The sequence below is a fragment of the Chiloscyllium punctatum genome, chromosome 1 (genome assembly GCF_047496795.1).
Source record: "Chiloscyllium punctatum isolate Juve2018m chromosome 1, sChiPun1.3, whole genome shotgun sequence".
Classification (NCBI taxonomy): domain Eukaryota; kingdom Metazoa; phylum Chordata; class Chondrichthyes; order Orectolobiformes; family Hemiscylliidae; genus Chiloscyllium; species Chiloscyllium punctatum.
The window spans coordinates 11,676,256-11,692,847 of record NC_092739.1 but is presented as its reverse complement, the minus strand read 5'-3'; the positions used below and the strand labels follow the sequence as shown (position 1 = coordinate 11,692,847).

The following is a 16,592-nucleotide window of genomic DNA, read 5'->3' as shown; positions in this document are numbered from 1 at the left end:
GAGATTGGTTTGACTGGGCCTGTATTCACCAGAGATTAAGAACAAAAGGGGATCTGAAGGAAATGTATAAAATTCTAACAGGGTTAGATGCAGGGAGGATGTTCCTCTGTATTGGGGAGCCTAGAATCAGGGGTCAGACTCTCAGATATGGAGTAGACCATTTCAAGACTGAGATAAGGTAACATTTCTTCACTCAGAGAGTGATCAACCTGTAGAATTCACCACCACAGGATGCCAGGTGACTAAGTACAATCAGGAAAGAGATTGATTTTTTTTTAGATGCAAGATACAAAGAGATGTAGAGAGTAAGTGAGAGTATGGCATTGAGACAGAGGATCAGCCACGATCATATTGAATGGAGAAGCGGGTTCGAAGGGCCGAATGGACTACTTTTGCTCCTAGCTTCTGCGTTTTTATGCCACAGCACCTCTGAGTCCTTGGGACAGTTCACTAGCTCAGTTGACTAGACAGCCAGCATGGATCAGATTGGTACCCACAGGATAGTGTTCAAGACACATTCCAGTTGGGATGCATTTGATAGCTTGGTCATCTATAGTGGAGATCTTGATATTTTATGTCAGACCTGCCTAAGAGCAGAAAGCTGAAGAATATATGTCTTACAAACAAATTGGATTCTAAATTATCTATAAACTCACAGCTTGATAATAATCTCAAACTAGTTTATTGGTAAATAGATTAGTAAAATGTGATTAAAATAGTACATGAGATTTCAAATCTAATGATTATTGGTAATAATTTTTCCCAAAAACATCTTGAACATAACCTTATCTCCTTACTACATCATGGTTTATGTTAAGGTCTGTTTGACTTTGCCTATACTGTGTGTGCCAGGGCTGCGTCACCCATTCTGGATGAATCTGATAATCATAGCTATGTGGTTTGGGCGCCATCTCCCACAAACGAGCACTTTTGGCAAGACGGAAATAAGGACCTTGTACTTGTTCATATCCCAGATCACTAGGAAGTGATCTCAGTAGACGTTCCATTGCTGTGGACTCTGCAAATGAAGAAAAGGATTTTCGGTAAAATTGCATGAAACAGGGTTCATCCACTACACTTGCTCCAAGATTTGTTCAGTAAAATACATTCTTTCATCTAAAGTCCAAAGCCGTATCACTTTAAAATATATGAACCTTTGAATCTATTTGTATAATTACTGCACCGTTTTGAATAAGTTGGTCCCAGTATCGAGTAAACCCATGATATTACGTATATATTCTTATTCAAGCCACCACAGTATTATAGAGGGATCACCTTTTAGATTCAAAAAGCGGAACTACAACACATTTTGACCGGATTTATTTTCTTTATTTGTTCATGGGACGTGGACGTCACTGGCTAGACCTGCATTTCTTAATCACCCCTAATTGCCCTGAGAGCTCTTAAAAGCCAATCAGATTGCTGCAGGTCTGGAGTCCCACGTAGGCCAGACTGGGTAAAGATGGCAAATCTCCTTCCCTAAAGAGCATTAGTGGAGCAGATGGATTTTATAATTGACAATGTTTACAGGCATGCTATTAGCGCAAGCTCTTCTTTTTAATTACAGATTTTTATTAAATTTCAATTCCACTGGCAGCTAAGGTGGATTTCGAAACCATGCACCCAGAACATTAGCCTGCAATTCTGCATTGTTTATCTAATGACATGAACACCACACCATTCCTTACTATGCATCCCTTATTAGGAACTATAAAATATTTTGCATGGTAATGCAAATAGGGTGATACCCAAACTGCATATTTTATAATCTGCATAATTTTCTTTTAAAATGTAAAAGGATATGAATTATAATGAGCAAGAGCTCATATTTATGCAGTATTACAGATCGTATTTATAGAATGCCCTTAATATAGCAAAGTGTCCAAGACATTTCATAGAATTGTGTGCAAACAGGCCCTTTGGCCCAACAAGTGTGGCTTGAATAAGAATATATATAATATCATGGGTTTACTCAGTACTGGGACCTACTTATTCAAAATGGTGCAGTAATTATACAAGTAGACCTTCCGAAGAGTATCCCACTCAGACCCAATCCCCTACCTTATGACTCTACATTTACTCCTGACCAATGCACATAACCTACACATCCCTGAACACTATAGGTAATTTAGCATGGCCAATTCACCCAACCTGCACATCTTTGGATTGTGGGAAAAAAACTGGAGCATTCAGGGGAAACCCATGCAGACACGGGGAGGATGTGCAAACTCCACACAGACAGTCGCCTGAGGCAGGAATCGAACCCAGGTCCCTGACGCTGTGAGGCAGCAGTGCTAACCCCAGAAGAACTTCACAAAAGAACTATCAGACAAAATTTGTTACCGACACACACGCACGCACGCACACACACACACACACACACATATCTGAACAGGTAACCAAAGATTGGTCAAGGAAGTAAATTTTAAAAAGCATCTCAAAGGAAGAAAGGAAGGTTAAGAGTGGAAAAGTTGAGAGAGACAGTTGCACAACTTTGGAACACAGCAGCTGAAGTCATGGCTGCCTACAGATAGAGCAATAATATCAGACCTCTCCAAGAAGCCAATACGAGAGGAGTGCAGAAATCTCAGAGTTGGAGAGCTACAGAAAGTTAGAGGTAGGGAAGGGGAAAGGCTGTGAAGGGATTTGGAAGCATGGATGATAATTTATAATTAAGGAGTTGTCAGACTTGGAGCTAGTGTGAATGGCATTTGGTATGAGTTAGAATATGGCAGCAGAACCTTTAATAAATTTATGATTCTGCAGAGTGTGAGGTGGGAGCTGGTCTGATGAGCTTCCAATATAGCCCCGTCTAAAAGAAATATAGGCACTGATGAGGTTTGCAGCAATAGATGAACCGAGGTAGGGCAGAAATGGATGATATGACACAGTAGCAGAAATGAATCCTGTTGTGTTTATCTTGATGGTTCTCTTTTGGCTAACCAATCTTCTATCCATGTCCCTATCCTGCATTATGGCCTTTTATATGACACCTTGTCAAATTGCATTTTGAATACATGCTACATCTACACTCCTCTTTATTTACCTCATTAGTTACATCCTCAAAAATCTCAAATACATTTGTCAATCACAATTTCCCCTTCATAAGACCATATTGGCTCTGCCTCATTGTATTTTTGGAGTATGCTGTTAACATTTACCTAATAGATTCCAGTATTTTCCCAACAGTTGGCAGGATGACTGATCTGCAGGTTTTCCTCGCTCTATTTTCTTGAACAGCAGTATTTCATTGGTTACCTTATAAAGCAGTGAATCTGTTCTAGGCTCGAGGGAATTTTGGAAGATGAAAACCAATGCATCAACTATCTCTGCGGACAGCTTTTTTAGAATCCTAGTGTGTAGAGCATTAGGTCTGGGTGATTTGTTGTCTTTTATTTCCATTAGTTTAATACAGTTGCTTTCAACTAGTGTGTCAGTGATGGTTCAGTTGGCAGCATTCTGGTCTCTGAGTTAGAAAGTGTCACTCTATTACTTGAACATGTTGAAGAACATGTTGTGGGTGGCACGGTGGCTCAGAAGTTAGCACAGCACCAGGGACCCGGGTTCAATCCCACTCTCAAGCAAACGTACATGTGGAGTTTGCACATTCTCCCCGTGTCTGTGTGGGTTTCCTCCAGGTGCTCCAGTTCCATCCCACAATCCAAAGATGTACAGATTGGGTGGATTGGCCGTGTTAAATTGCCATAGTGTTCAGGTGTATTCGTTATGGGAAATGTAGGGTAGGGGAATGGGTCTGGGTGGGATACTCTTCAGAGGGTCGGTGTGGACTTGTTGGACCGAAGGGTCTGTTTCCACACTGTAGGGATTCTATGTATTTTATGATAACTGAGGAATAGAATCAGGGGTCTACAGCACAGGCATTTTGAGTCAAAAACAACCACCTAACTATTCTAATCCAATTTTCCAATACTTGGCCTTTTACATCTTGGCATTGCAAGTCTACATCTAAATACTTCTTAAATGTTATGAAGATTTCTGCCTCTACCAGCCTTATAGATAGTGAGTTCCAAATTCCCACCACACTATGAGTGAAAAATTAATTCCTCTCATCCACTCTAAATCTCCTACCTCTTCTCTTAAATCTATGCCTCCAGTCACTGATCCCTCCTCCAAGAATAAAGTTTCTTCCTGTCTACCTTATCTATGTCCTTCATAATTTTATACATCCCCATCACTGAAGTCAGATTCTCAGATTTATAGTTCCCTGGTTTCTCCTTACAACCTTTCTTAAGCAAAGGTACAACATTAGCCACCCTCCAGTCATTAGGTACCTCACACATAGGTATAGATGATGCAAATATTTCTGCAAGGGGTCTTGTAATTTTGTCTTATTTCCTATAACTGTCTGGGATACATTAGATCAAAACCTAGAGATTTATCCACCTTTATATTCTCGAAGACCTCCCAAACTCTCCTGTAATGTGACTGTTTTTAAAACATCAAAGTTTATTTCTCTGCATTGTCTAGACTCCATTTCTTTCTCCACAGTAAAAACTGGCGTGAAATATTCATTTAGGATCTCTCCCATTTCCTGGGGTTCAACACAAAGACAACCTCCCAGACCTTTAAAAGAGCCTACCCTCTCTCTGGTTACCCTCTTGATCTTAATGGATTTGCAGAATCTCTTCGGATTATCCTTAACCTTATCTGCCAAAGCTATCGCATATCCCCTCTTTGCCTTCTTGATTTCTCTCTTAAGGATCCCCTTTGATGGAAGTGATTATAAAAGATAGGATTGATGGACATTTAGAGAGACAAACATTGATTAGGGATAGTCAGCATGGTTTTGTGCGAGGAAAATCACGTTTCACAAACTTGATGGAGTTTTTTGAGGAAGTCACCAAAAAAGATTGATGATGGTACAGCAGTAGATGTTGTTTCAGTAAAGCCTTTGAAAGGGTTTCGCATGGTAGACTAGTTAGGAAAGTTAGGTCACATGGGATTCATGGTGAGCTTGCCAATTAGATACACACAGAGAAACCTCGGTTATCTGAATATCAATTATCTGAATATTGGATTATCCAAAGGGGATCTCGAGGTCCCAATAGAAACATTACATTAAAGAGATATTTCCAACACTGTTCGCAATGTTTACAATGATTAAAACAAACTCTGCTTACTGAAATGCTGCCAAGAACAGTCCAGGACATCGATGGGCTTCCAGGCGCCATCTCCAAATGACTGACTGCTCACCCTCTCTCTCTGCCCTATACTTTCCCTGGAGTTTTACACAGGGCTTAAACCCCCCCCTTCCCCAGATACTCTCTCCAACATTGTCCTGTACAGGGCAAAGGTGGAAAAGGTGGAACGTGTCAAAAATGTTGCAGTGAAAAGGTAGGGGTGTGTGTGTGTGTGTACACACTCGCGCACACTCTATTTGGAGACGCACCTCCCAAAGGCAGCAGCAGTCTTACTGTCGGTGTCTAGTCTGGCTGCCCCAGAGTGTTCGGGGAGGGGGGAATGTGGGTGGGGGCGGTTGGGGGACTGGCAAGGCAGACAGGGGGTGGGGTTGCACAGGGTTGGGGGGTGCGGACGGGTGAGGTGGTGCATATGGGGCTGGTGGACAGAGGCTGATGGGGGAGGCGGCATGGGCGGGGTGGGGTCGGACAGAGGGTGGGGTGGACAGGGTTGGGGGGCAGGGGTGCACGTGGGCAAGGGCTTGCACGCGGTGTGCTGCTGTGTAATCTCCTGAAAAGGGAGTGGACTTACCAAGTGCTCGCTGTGTTAATCCCATTGAACTGATAGGGCGGGAGCGGGAGCGGGAGCGGAGTGGGGGGGTGGGAGGCTTCAGCAATGCTGCAGGTCCCTTACACACAAGTGTGTGTGTCTGCTCAGAAACAAACCCTGAGACAGAGAGAAGGAGCAAGGCAGGCAGAGCGAGGAGGAAGGAAACTTCAAAAAACACCAAGCCCCAGAGGAGAGACATTGAATCAATTAACCAAATAATCAATTATCCGAACGAAATAGTGCCCACCTATCTCGTTCAGATAATCGAGGTTCATCTGTAATTGGCTTAACAGCAGGAGACAGAACAGAAAATAATGGTGGAGGGTTGCTTTTTGGACTGGAGGCCTGTCAGTTCTGGGTCCTCTTTTGTTTATCATTTATATAAATGATTTAGATGAGGCAAGTTTGTGAATGACACCAAAATTGGTGACATTGTAGACAATGAAGAAGGTTTTCTAAGATTACAAAGGGATTTTGATCAAATGGGTCAATGGGCTGAAGAATTGCAGTTGGAGCTCAATCTGGATAAATGCGAAGTATTGCATTTTGATACAAAGAAGGGTAAGGCTTAGACAATTAATGGAAGGACTTTGGGTAGTGTTGCAAAATAGAGGGACCTACGGGTGCAAGTACGTAATTCTTTGAAGTTTGCATCATTTATAGTCAGGGTGATTAAAAGGGCATTGGATACACTTAGAGAAAGTGAGGACTGCAGATGCTGGAGATCAGAATCGAGAGTGTGGTGCTGGAAAAGCAGAGCAGGTCAGGCAGCATCCGAGAAGCAGGAGAATCGACGTTTCAGGCAAAAGCCCTTCATCAGGAATTGGGCTTGTGGGTCGGGGTTGAGAGATAAATGGGAGGGGGTGGGGTTTGGGGGAAGGTAACTGAGAAAGCGATAGGTGGATAAAAGTGAGGGAGAAGGTGATAGGTTAGGGGGGAGCGATGAACAGGTCTGGAATAGTGGTGCCAAGTTGGAGGCTTGAGACTGGGATAATGTGGGGGGGAGGGGAAATAAGGAAGCTGTTGAAATCCACATTTATCCCATGTGGTTGCAGGATTCCAAGGGGGAATATGAGGCGTTCATCCTCCAGGCGCTGGGTGGTAACTGTTTGGCGTTGGAGGAGGTCCAGGACCTGCACGTCCTTGACAGAGTGGGAGGGGAAGTTGAAGTGTTCAACTGGGTGTCCCAGAGATGTTCTCTGAAACGATCCGCAAGAAGGTGTCCTGTCTCTCAAATGTAGAGGAGACCACACTGGGTGCAACGGCTGCAGTAGATGACATTGGTAGAGGTACAGGTAAATTTCTGACGGATGTGGAAAGATCCCTTGGAGCGTGAGGGGAGGTGTGGGCACAGGTTTTGCACTTCCTGCGGTGGCAGGGGAAGGTGCCAGGAGTGGGGTGTGGGCTAGTGGGGGGTGTACACCTGACAAGGGAATCGCAGAGGGAATGGTCTTTCTGAAATGCTGATAGGGGTGCGGAGGGAAATATATCTGTGGTGTTGGGGTCCATTTGGAGGTGGTGGAAGTGGTGGAGGATGATGCGTTGTATGCGGAGATTGGTAGGAATGAAGGTGAGAACGGGGGGGGGGGTAGGGTTCAAGGGCAGTGGTGCGTGAAGTGGAGGAGATGCGCTGGAGGGCATCATCAACCACTTGGGAAGGGAAGTTGCGATTGTGGAAGAAGGAGGCCATCTGGGACTTTCTGAGGTGGAATTGGTCATCCTGGGAACAGATGCGGCGGAGGTGGAGGAATGGGAATAAGGGATGGCGTTTTTACAGGAGGCAGGATGGGAGGAGGCGTAGTCTTGGTAGCTGTGGGAGTCGGTGGGCTTGTAGTATATGTCTGTAGTTAGTCGGTTGCCAGAGACAGTGATGGAGAGATCCAGGAAGGGGAGGGCGGTGTCCAAGATGGTCCAGGTGTATTTGAGGTCGGGGTGGAAGGTGTTAGTAAAGCTGAAGTGTTCAACCTCCTTGTGGGTACACTTGCCTTCATTGCTCAGTCCTTTGAGTACAGGAGTTGGGAAGTTATGTTGAGATTGTACAGGACATGGGTAAGACCTCTTCTGGGATACTGCGTCCAGTCCTGGCCACCCAGTTATAGGAAGGATATTATTAAGCTGGAGTGGGTTCAGAAAAGATTTACCAGGATGTTGCTGGGTATGGTAGGTTTGAATTACAAAGAAAGGCTGCATAGGCTGGGACTTCTCTCACTGGAACATTGAAAGTTAAGAGGTGATCTGGTAGAAGTTTATAAAATAATGAGGGGTACAGATAGAGTTAATGGTGATTGTCTTTTTCCCCAGAATGGGGCTTTTCAAGACTAGGTGGCATTTTTTAAGATGAGAGGAGAGAGATTTAAAAAAGACATAAGAGGCAATTTTTTACCGCAGAGGATGGTTCGCATATGGAATGAACTTGCTGATAAAGTAGTAAACGCAGGTACAATCAAAATGTTTAGAAGACATTTGGATAGACACAGGTGGGGTTAGTTTAGTTTGGGATTAGGTTCGGCATGGACTGGTTGGACCAAAGGGTCTGCTTCAGTACTGTATGATTCTAAGACCCCCTCACTGTCTGCTCCAAAGAAAATAAGCACGGTCTATCCAATCCTCCAATCCTCCAGATGAGGCAATATCCTGGTAAGTCTCTTCTGCACCCCCTCCAGTGCTATCACATCCTTCAATAATGTAGATTCCAGAACTGCACACAATACTATAGCTGTGCCCTAACTTCTCATACAGCTCCATCATATTTTCCATGCTCTTAAACACTCTGTCTTGCCTGTAAAGGTAGGTATCCCATGTGCCTTCTTAACAACTTCGATGTCCACTGTTGGAGTGTTGACTTTGAATGACATGTTAAACTGAGGCCTGTTTGCTCTCTCCGTTGCATAAGATCCCACAAGATTATTTCAAAGTAAAAGAAGGATGTTTTCATTATGTCATGGTTAATATTTATTCCTCAATTACTATCACAAAAACTGATCAATATCAAATTACTGTTTGTCGGGGGTTGCTGTATTGCTACATTATGACAGTGATTATGCCTTAAAGTGCTTTTCTAGGCGTAAAAGGCATTGATAGTTTCAGTCATCACAAAAGATGCTATCTAAGTGCAAGACTTCTAACTTGTTTTCTGCATTTCTCCCTATGGAAATGAATTATGACTCCTTAACCTCATTAACCTCCAGTTGATACTATTTTTGATATGCATACACCATCTACTATGAAACAGATCTAAAAAACGTTTCATCTTTGCCATCTCCTTATCGCCCATGATATTTCTCCCATTCTGACCTCCAACAAACCAGTTTGCAACCTTCTTTTTTTTTGCATGTTTATGTAAGTTCTTCAAAGATGTTTAAAACACGCTCTGTTAGTTTACTACCAACTTTTATTTCTCCTCTTTTTTTTAAAACCATTCTTTTTTTAAATCAATGTTTTGGTCAACTTGTAAATCTTTCCCAGTTATTATACTTACAATTATTCTCCACAACATAAGGCTTTTCTTTTAATCCAAGATCATCCCTAACTTCTTTAATTGGTCATGAAGGGGTCACCAGGGAGTTTTATCTGTCAATGAAATGTATTTTCATTGAGAATTTTGAATCATTTTCTAAAATGGTTACCAATGCTTACCTACCAAATAGGGTTTACTCTGTAGTCCATTTTCCCAATCGAGCTTATCAAACATGTCCCTATTACCTATAAAGTAGGCTTTATTTATGTTTAAAATTCAGATTTAAGCATATAACTGTCAAACTTAAGTATTTAAATGCCCTCTCCTGAAGTGAGTTAGAGGTGGGGTGGGCATACAATCGGGTAAGGTGACAGCGAATGGAATCTGTGGCTTGCCTTTATTAGAGAGTCTTCCCACCCACGGCCTACTGAGATCCTTAAGTGAGCAGGGCATCATCCCATCTCCACTGGTATTAACCCAGCAGCAGGCAGTCCTGAGGACAGTATGACAAGCAAACTCTGCTTCTTGTCTCCTGGAAATTCTTCACTCAGTGCCTGGTCAAGGGTTGTGGCAGTGGAAGGGAGGACTTGTTTGGAGCCATCCTTCTACCCTATCTGCCATCTGTCTGCCCTCATAATACCCACCCTGTAAAAATCATCTTGCCATCTGAGGTAGTTTTGGCTAAGGTTATAATTAGGAAAGGTGAAGTCACCCTGTTAGGAGTTTTTTTACTGGCCTCCTAATAGTCCTAGAAATGTAGAAGAAAGGATTGCGAGGATGATTCAGGAGAAGAGCGAAAGTAATAAGGTGGTTGTTATGGGGGGACTTTAACTTTCCTGATATTGATTGGGAAAGCTATAGCTCGAGTACGTTAGATGGGTCGGTGTTTGTCCAATGTGTGCAGGAGGGTTTCCTGACACAATATGCAGACAGGCCAACAAGAGGTGAGGCCATACTGGATTTGGTTCTGGGTAACGAACCAGGCCAGGTGTTAGAATTAGAGGCAGGTGAGCACTTTGGGGACAGTGACCACAATTCGGTGACTTTTAGTCTAGTGATGGAGAGGGATAAGTGTGCACTGCAGGGCAAGAGTTATAGCTGGGGGCAGGGAAATTATGATGCGGTGAGGCATGACTTAGGATGCGTGGCTTGGAAAAGTAGGATTCAAGGCAAGGGCGTAATTGATATGTGGAGCTTGTTCAAGGAGCAACTATTGAGTGTCCTTGATAAGTATGTACCTGTCAGGCAGGGAGGAAAGGGTCGTGTGAGAGAGCCGTGGTTTAATAAGGAATTGGAATCCCTTGTTAAATGGTAGAGGGCGGCCTATGTAAAGATGAGGCGTGAAGGTTCAATTGGGGCGATTGAGTGTCATAAGATAGCCAGGAAGGATCTGAAGAGAGAGCTAAGAGCAGCAAGGAGGGGACATGAAAAGTCCTTAGTTGGTAGGATTAGGGAAAACCCTAAGGTATGTCAGGAATAAAAGAATGACTAGGGTAGGAATAGGTCCAGTCAAGGATAGTAGTGGGAAGTTGCGTGTGGAGGCTGAAGAGATTGGGGAGATACTGAATGAACACTTTTCATCAGTATTCACTCAGGAACAGGACATTGTTGCCGATGTGAATACTGAGTCACAATTAATTAGAATGGATGGCTTTGAGGTATGTAGGGAAGAAGTGTTGGAAGTTCTGGAAAGGGTGAAAATAGATAAGTCCCCTGGGCCTGATGGCATTTATCCTAGGATTCTCTGGGAAGCAAGGGAGGAGATTGCAGAGCCATTGGCCTTGATTTTTATGTCCTCATTGTCTACAGGAATAGTGCCAGAAGACTGGAGGATAGCGAATGTGGTTCCCTTGTTCAAGAAGGGGAGTAGGGATAACCCTAGTAAATATAGGCCGTGAGCCTCACTTCTGTTGTGGGCAAAGTCTTAGAGAGAATTGTAAGGGATAGGATTTATGAACATCTGGATAGGAATAATGTGATCAAGGATAGTCAGCATGGTTTTGTGAAGGGCAGGTCGTGCCTCACAAACCTTATTGAATTCTTCGAGAAGGTGACTAAGGAGGTGGACGAGGGGAAAGTGGTAGATGTGGTGTATATGAATTTTAGTAAGTCATTTGATAAGGTTCCCCATGGTAAGCTACTGCAAAAAATACAGAGCTTTGGCATTGAGGGTGAGTTGGAGGTTTGGATTAGGAATTGGCTGGCTGGAAGAAGACAGAGGGTAGTAGTTGATGGTAAAGGTTCATCTTGGAGTGCAGTTACTAGCGGTGTTCCGCAAGGATCTGTTTTGGGACCATTGCTGTTGGTCATTTTTATAAATGACCTGGAGGAGGGGCTAGAAGGTTGGGTGAGCAAGTTTGCGGATGATACAAAAGTCGGTGGAGTTGTTGACAGTGAGGAAGGATGTGTCAGGTTACAGCGGGATATAGATAAGCTGCAGAGCTGGGCAGAAAGGGGGCAAATGGGGTTCAATGTAGGTAAATAGTGCGGTGAAGAAGGCATATGGCATACTGGCTTTTACTGGTAGAGGAATTGAGTTCCGGAGTCCTGAGGTCATGTTGCAGTTGTACAAGACTCTGGTGCGGCCTCATCTGGAGTATTGTGTGCAGTTTTGGTCACCATACTATAGGAAGGATGTGGAGGCACTGGAACGGGTGCAGAGGAGGTTTACCAGGATGTTGCCTGGTATGGTAGGAAGATCGTATGAGGAAAGGTTGAGGCACTTGGGGCTGTTTTCATTGGAGAAAAGAAGGTTTAGGGGTGACTTGATAGAGGTGTACAAGATGATTAGGGGTTTAGATAGGGTTGACCATGAGAACCTTTTTCCACGTATGGAGTCAGCTATTACAAGGGGGCATAGCTTTACATTAAGGGGTGGTAGGTATAGGACAGATGTTAGGGGTAGATTCTTTACTCAGCAAGTCGTGAGTTCATGGAATGCCCTGCCAGTAGCAGTGGTGGACTCTTCCTCTTTATGGGCATTTAAACGGGCATTGGATAGGCATATGGAGGATAGTGGGCTAGTGTAGGTTAGGTGGGCTTGGATCGGCGCAACATCGAGGGCCAAAGGGCCTGTACTGCGCTGTATTCTTCTATGTTCTATGTTCTATCACTTCCTTCTAGTCTGGCCTCAGGTGGACGTTATTCTGCCAGCAGACCCCGCTTCCTAGGTGGCGCTATTTGCAAAAAAGCTGCTAGTCTCTGATTGGCTGGTAGTTCTAAGTGAGTAGAATGTCTGCTCCTGGGGTTCTGATTCCATGGAAGCCCACCAATAGCCTGTTCATTGCATGACTGGCTTGTAATTTGACATGCCTTCTCCAAGACCCACGTCGCTTTCATACAGTTGCCCCCCCCGAATGTGTAATTCTATCATACTATGATGACTCTATCCAAACAATATTTTGCTAATGATCCTATTTCATTCCACTTAGCAATATCACGTTACAGTCGATTCTGACATAAAGCGATAGTTCCAGTCTCGCACGATCTCGCGTTATAAGAAAATTGCATAATAGCTGCGCCGTTGAAGCTAATAGGGCCAGAATCGCATCACAACCAATACAGGGGTAAGTAAAGTTTGTGTTCTACAGATCTAAATTCTTCAATCGTGTTAAAGCCAATTTGTGATGAAGAAACACGCATTATAACAAAACTGGTTGAATTTCTGCTTAGCTCCACAACGTATTGATTTAAGAAGCTGTCACAAGGGCACTCTATGAAGTCATTGTCCAAACATTTGCCAATTTTATTAGTGCAGACTGTATGAACACTCAATATTACCACAAGCTCCTATTATTTTTTGGATGATACTCAGTTCCTTGATGCTCTCCCCTACTGGTTATTCCTAATATTTACCTATATTGATTATACTTCCTGATCTTCTGAGCCAAGTCTTTTGTATTTGTGTCCTATCAGTACTATTTTCAGTTTCTCAGTCTTTTCAAAATGTTAAGTATCCTGGAGTTGTCATTTTCCAACCTTTGTCACCCTCACAACCAGATATCTGTATTGAACTATTAGAGCAAACTTATTTATTTCTATGTGTATAAGTAGTTTGTCTGCTTTGTCATGAATGCTTTGACTGTTTTAACCATTTTTCCCTGCATGGAGTTTATTCACTGATGCACTATTGATGTTAAACTCACCATCCCTTTTTACCACATTCTGTTTAATTTTACCAAAATTGTTACCCTGCCTTGATCTTTCTCTCCACTTTCTAAATTTCCCCTCACCAATCCTCTTCATCAGTCAAAATGCTATTCAGAGTCCAGGTTTATATGATTTTCCAAGACACCAGGATTAAATGGACCATTCACTCAGTCTCCAGTACCTCAGAATCCCATAAACTGGAATCCCTTTCTTCCAAACATATTTCAGCCGCATATTCAATTTTGTATCTGATTTTCTTGAACCTACCCACTTCCTCTCAACCTCATTCTTGGTTCCGCTGACAATATTGGTTCCTACATGGATCACAACAGCTAGTTTCTCCCCATCTACTTCAAGTTCTTCTCCAGATGTTCTTAATTCTAACACTGGGCAAACAAGACAACCTTATGAATTCCCAGTGGGAATTCCAATGAGTGAACTATTTATTACACTGATGGTCTCCTTATGGCCATCACATTCCTTTATTCTCCATTAATATGGGTGGCCCACATAACCATGGTGCTCCTGCCCATTCTTCCTTTTTTCTCATTTTTATAGGTTGCAAGTATTTGCATCTGTTAGACAAAGTTAGGAGCTGAGACTCTTCCATCAATACATCCAGGGTCCACAGACCTATCTGAATCACATCTACATTCCTGTCTGTGAGCACAGACCAACTCTAAAGTAAAAGAGCTGAAGTGTGTTATCATCTGGCAGTTCTCTCTCACACTGATGCCCCAAGATGTCTGCAACTTGGATTTAAGCCCCACAGCTCTGAGCTGATGCTCTTGAAGTTGAAAATATTCAATACAGTTGTGGTTTCCCAAGCTCTTGCTGGTCAAAAGAGAGTCGGCAGAGCACGGAAGGAGGCTATTTGGCCTATGCTGACTTTCTGTGGAGCAATGTGGCAAGTCCTTAGTTCTATCCCTTTTAGACCTGCAAGTTTGTTTCCCTCAAACAACTATCTAACTTCCTTGTGAATTCACTGATTAACTCTGATACACTCATAGGCAAATTCCAGGTCATTAAAACTTACTGCATAAAGAAGTTCTTTTCATCTTCCCTGTATCTCTTGCCTAAATCTGTTCCTTCCAATACTAGTATCATTAGTTCATGCAAACAGCTATTCTTCGTCTACTTTAGCCAAACCTTACCTTTCCTCAAAATCTTTTACTTCAAAGAGAATAACCATTGCTTCTCCAATTTAACTCCCCACTAAAAACCTCAGTCCTGGAAACATTCTGGTAAATTTATTCTGTACCCTTTCAAGCACTTCATACTCTTCCCAAAGTGTAGTAAATCTTTATAAAGATTCAGCAAAGCATCTCTGCTTTTGTACTCAACACTCATTTCACAAAGACAATCATAAATATTTTGCTAACTAACCATTGAGGACATCCTGCCACCTTAAGAAAACCTATATACATAGGTTCCCATGTTCTTCACACTCTTTAGTGCTGTACTAGTATGCAAGGATGCCTTTCCCTATTCCTGTGCCAAAATAAGTCACCTCTCGTTTCTCTTGTCTATTCTGGTAGCCAACTACATCCTGTCATAATCAATTGCTATAATTTTCACTGTTTGATGTATCTCCCAGACTGGTATCAACAGCAAATTTTGAAGTTGCCCTTTGGATTGCATTATCCCAAGTCAGTTATATATCGGCAGCTCTTCCTGGAGACATTTCCCTGCCTCATTGATGCTACAAATAAGTTATTTTATTAAGACCTTCCATCTCATTAAGGTGACTTCAGGTCATTCCATATCTAACAACCCACTCTGGAAACTATGTTCACATTTCAACAGCTATAATAAATTCATAAAGTCATAGAGACATACAGCACGGGAACAGACCCTTCAGTCCAACTCACGCATGCTGACCAGATATCCAATACAAATCTAGTCCCATTTGCCAGCATTTGGCCCAATCCCTCCAAACCCTTCTTATTCATATTGCCATCCCGATGCCTTTTAAATGTTGTAATCGTACCATCCTCCACTACTTCCTCTAGCTGCTCATTCCATACACACACTATCCTCTTAGGTCCCTTTTCTATCTTCCCCCTCTCACCCTAAACTTATGCCCTCTACTTTTGGCTCCCCCACCCTGGAGAGAAGGAATCTTGTCAATTACATCTATCCACACTCCTTATAACCTTTTAAACCTCTACAAGGTCACCCCTCAGACTCTGACACTCCAGGGAAAATAGCCCCGGCCTATTCAGCCTCTCCCTATTGCTCAAACCCTCCAAACACCCTCAAATATTTTCTGAACCCTTTCAAGTTGCACAACATCCTTCCTATAGAGGGATTGTACACAGTATTCCAAAATTGGTCGAATCAGAACTGAGGAAGTGTCACTGGACCAGAAACTCCAATTTCTCTTCACAGATGCTGCCAGACCTGCTGAGCTTTTCTAGCAATTTCTGTTTTTGTTTCTGATGTACAGCATCTGCAGTTCCTTCAGTTTTTATTTGCCATGACTTGTTGTCTTCTGTCCTTATGTACATTTCTAAACTATGCTAACACTGACCTCATATTCCATGAATCTCAATTTTGAAAACCAATAGTTGTGTGGTGCTTTCGCTATTTTCTTAACATCCATATAGAGTGGATTCACTTGACTAAGTAGATCAGTCAAAACAAAATCTGCCATTTACAAGTTTGTCCTAGGTCTTCATCTTTACCTCAAAATCTGATTATTGTGTCTAAAATCTATCCTACCCCATTGTTAAATTGATCATCCTGTAATTACTAAGAATGCCTCGCTACCGTTTCTTGAATAAAGATGTCACATTTGTCACTTTGCCACATTTAGTCATATCTGCATTTTGGGAGATTGGAAAATGATGGTTAGCAATTCCTGCTATCTCAATTTGTCCTTCCCTTTGCAATTGGAGATGCAAACCACACCTTCCCGGTAATGAGTTCAATTCTATACATTCTGTTCGTCAATTTTAACCCTCTCCATTACCCCCACCGTCTCCATTTCTTCACATTTTGTTGGTATCTCCCTTAGTAAACACCAATGAGAGTACTCAGGATAGGCGATGGCCGAGCGGAATTATTGCCAGATTATTAATTCAGAAAATTAACTAATGTTCTGGGCACCTAGGTTTGAGTCCAGCTACAGCAGATGGTGGAATTTGAATTCAATTTTTAAAAATCTGGAATTAAGAATCTACCATGAAATCAATGTCGATTGTCACAAAAACTCATCTGGCTCACTAATATCTTT

General features: G+C 42.7%; 1 protein-coding gene across 1 annotated transcript in view; it reads right to left on the bottom strand.

Moving 5' to 3' along the window:
* Positions 1–300: 300 nt before the first annotated feature.
* LOC140477266 (uncharacterized) overlaps positions 301–16,592 on the bottom strand; it is a 58,360-nt gene continuing 42,068 nt past the window's right edge. Inside the window, exon 8 of the mRNA XM_072570885.1 lies at positions 301–1,018. Within this exon, the coding sequence (XP_072426986.1) occupies positions 786–1,018 (233 nt within the window). The 3' untranslated portion in view covers positions 301–785. The remainder of the gene's footprint in view (positions 1,019–16,592) is intronic.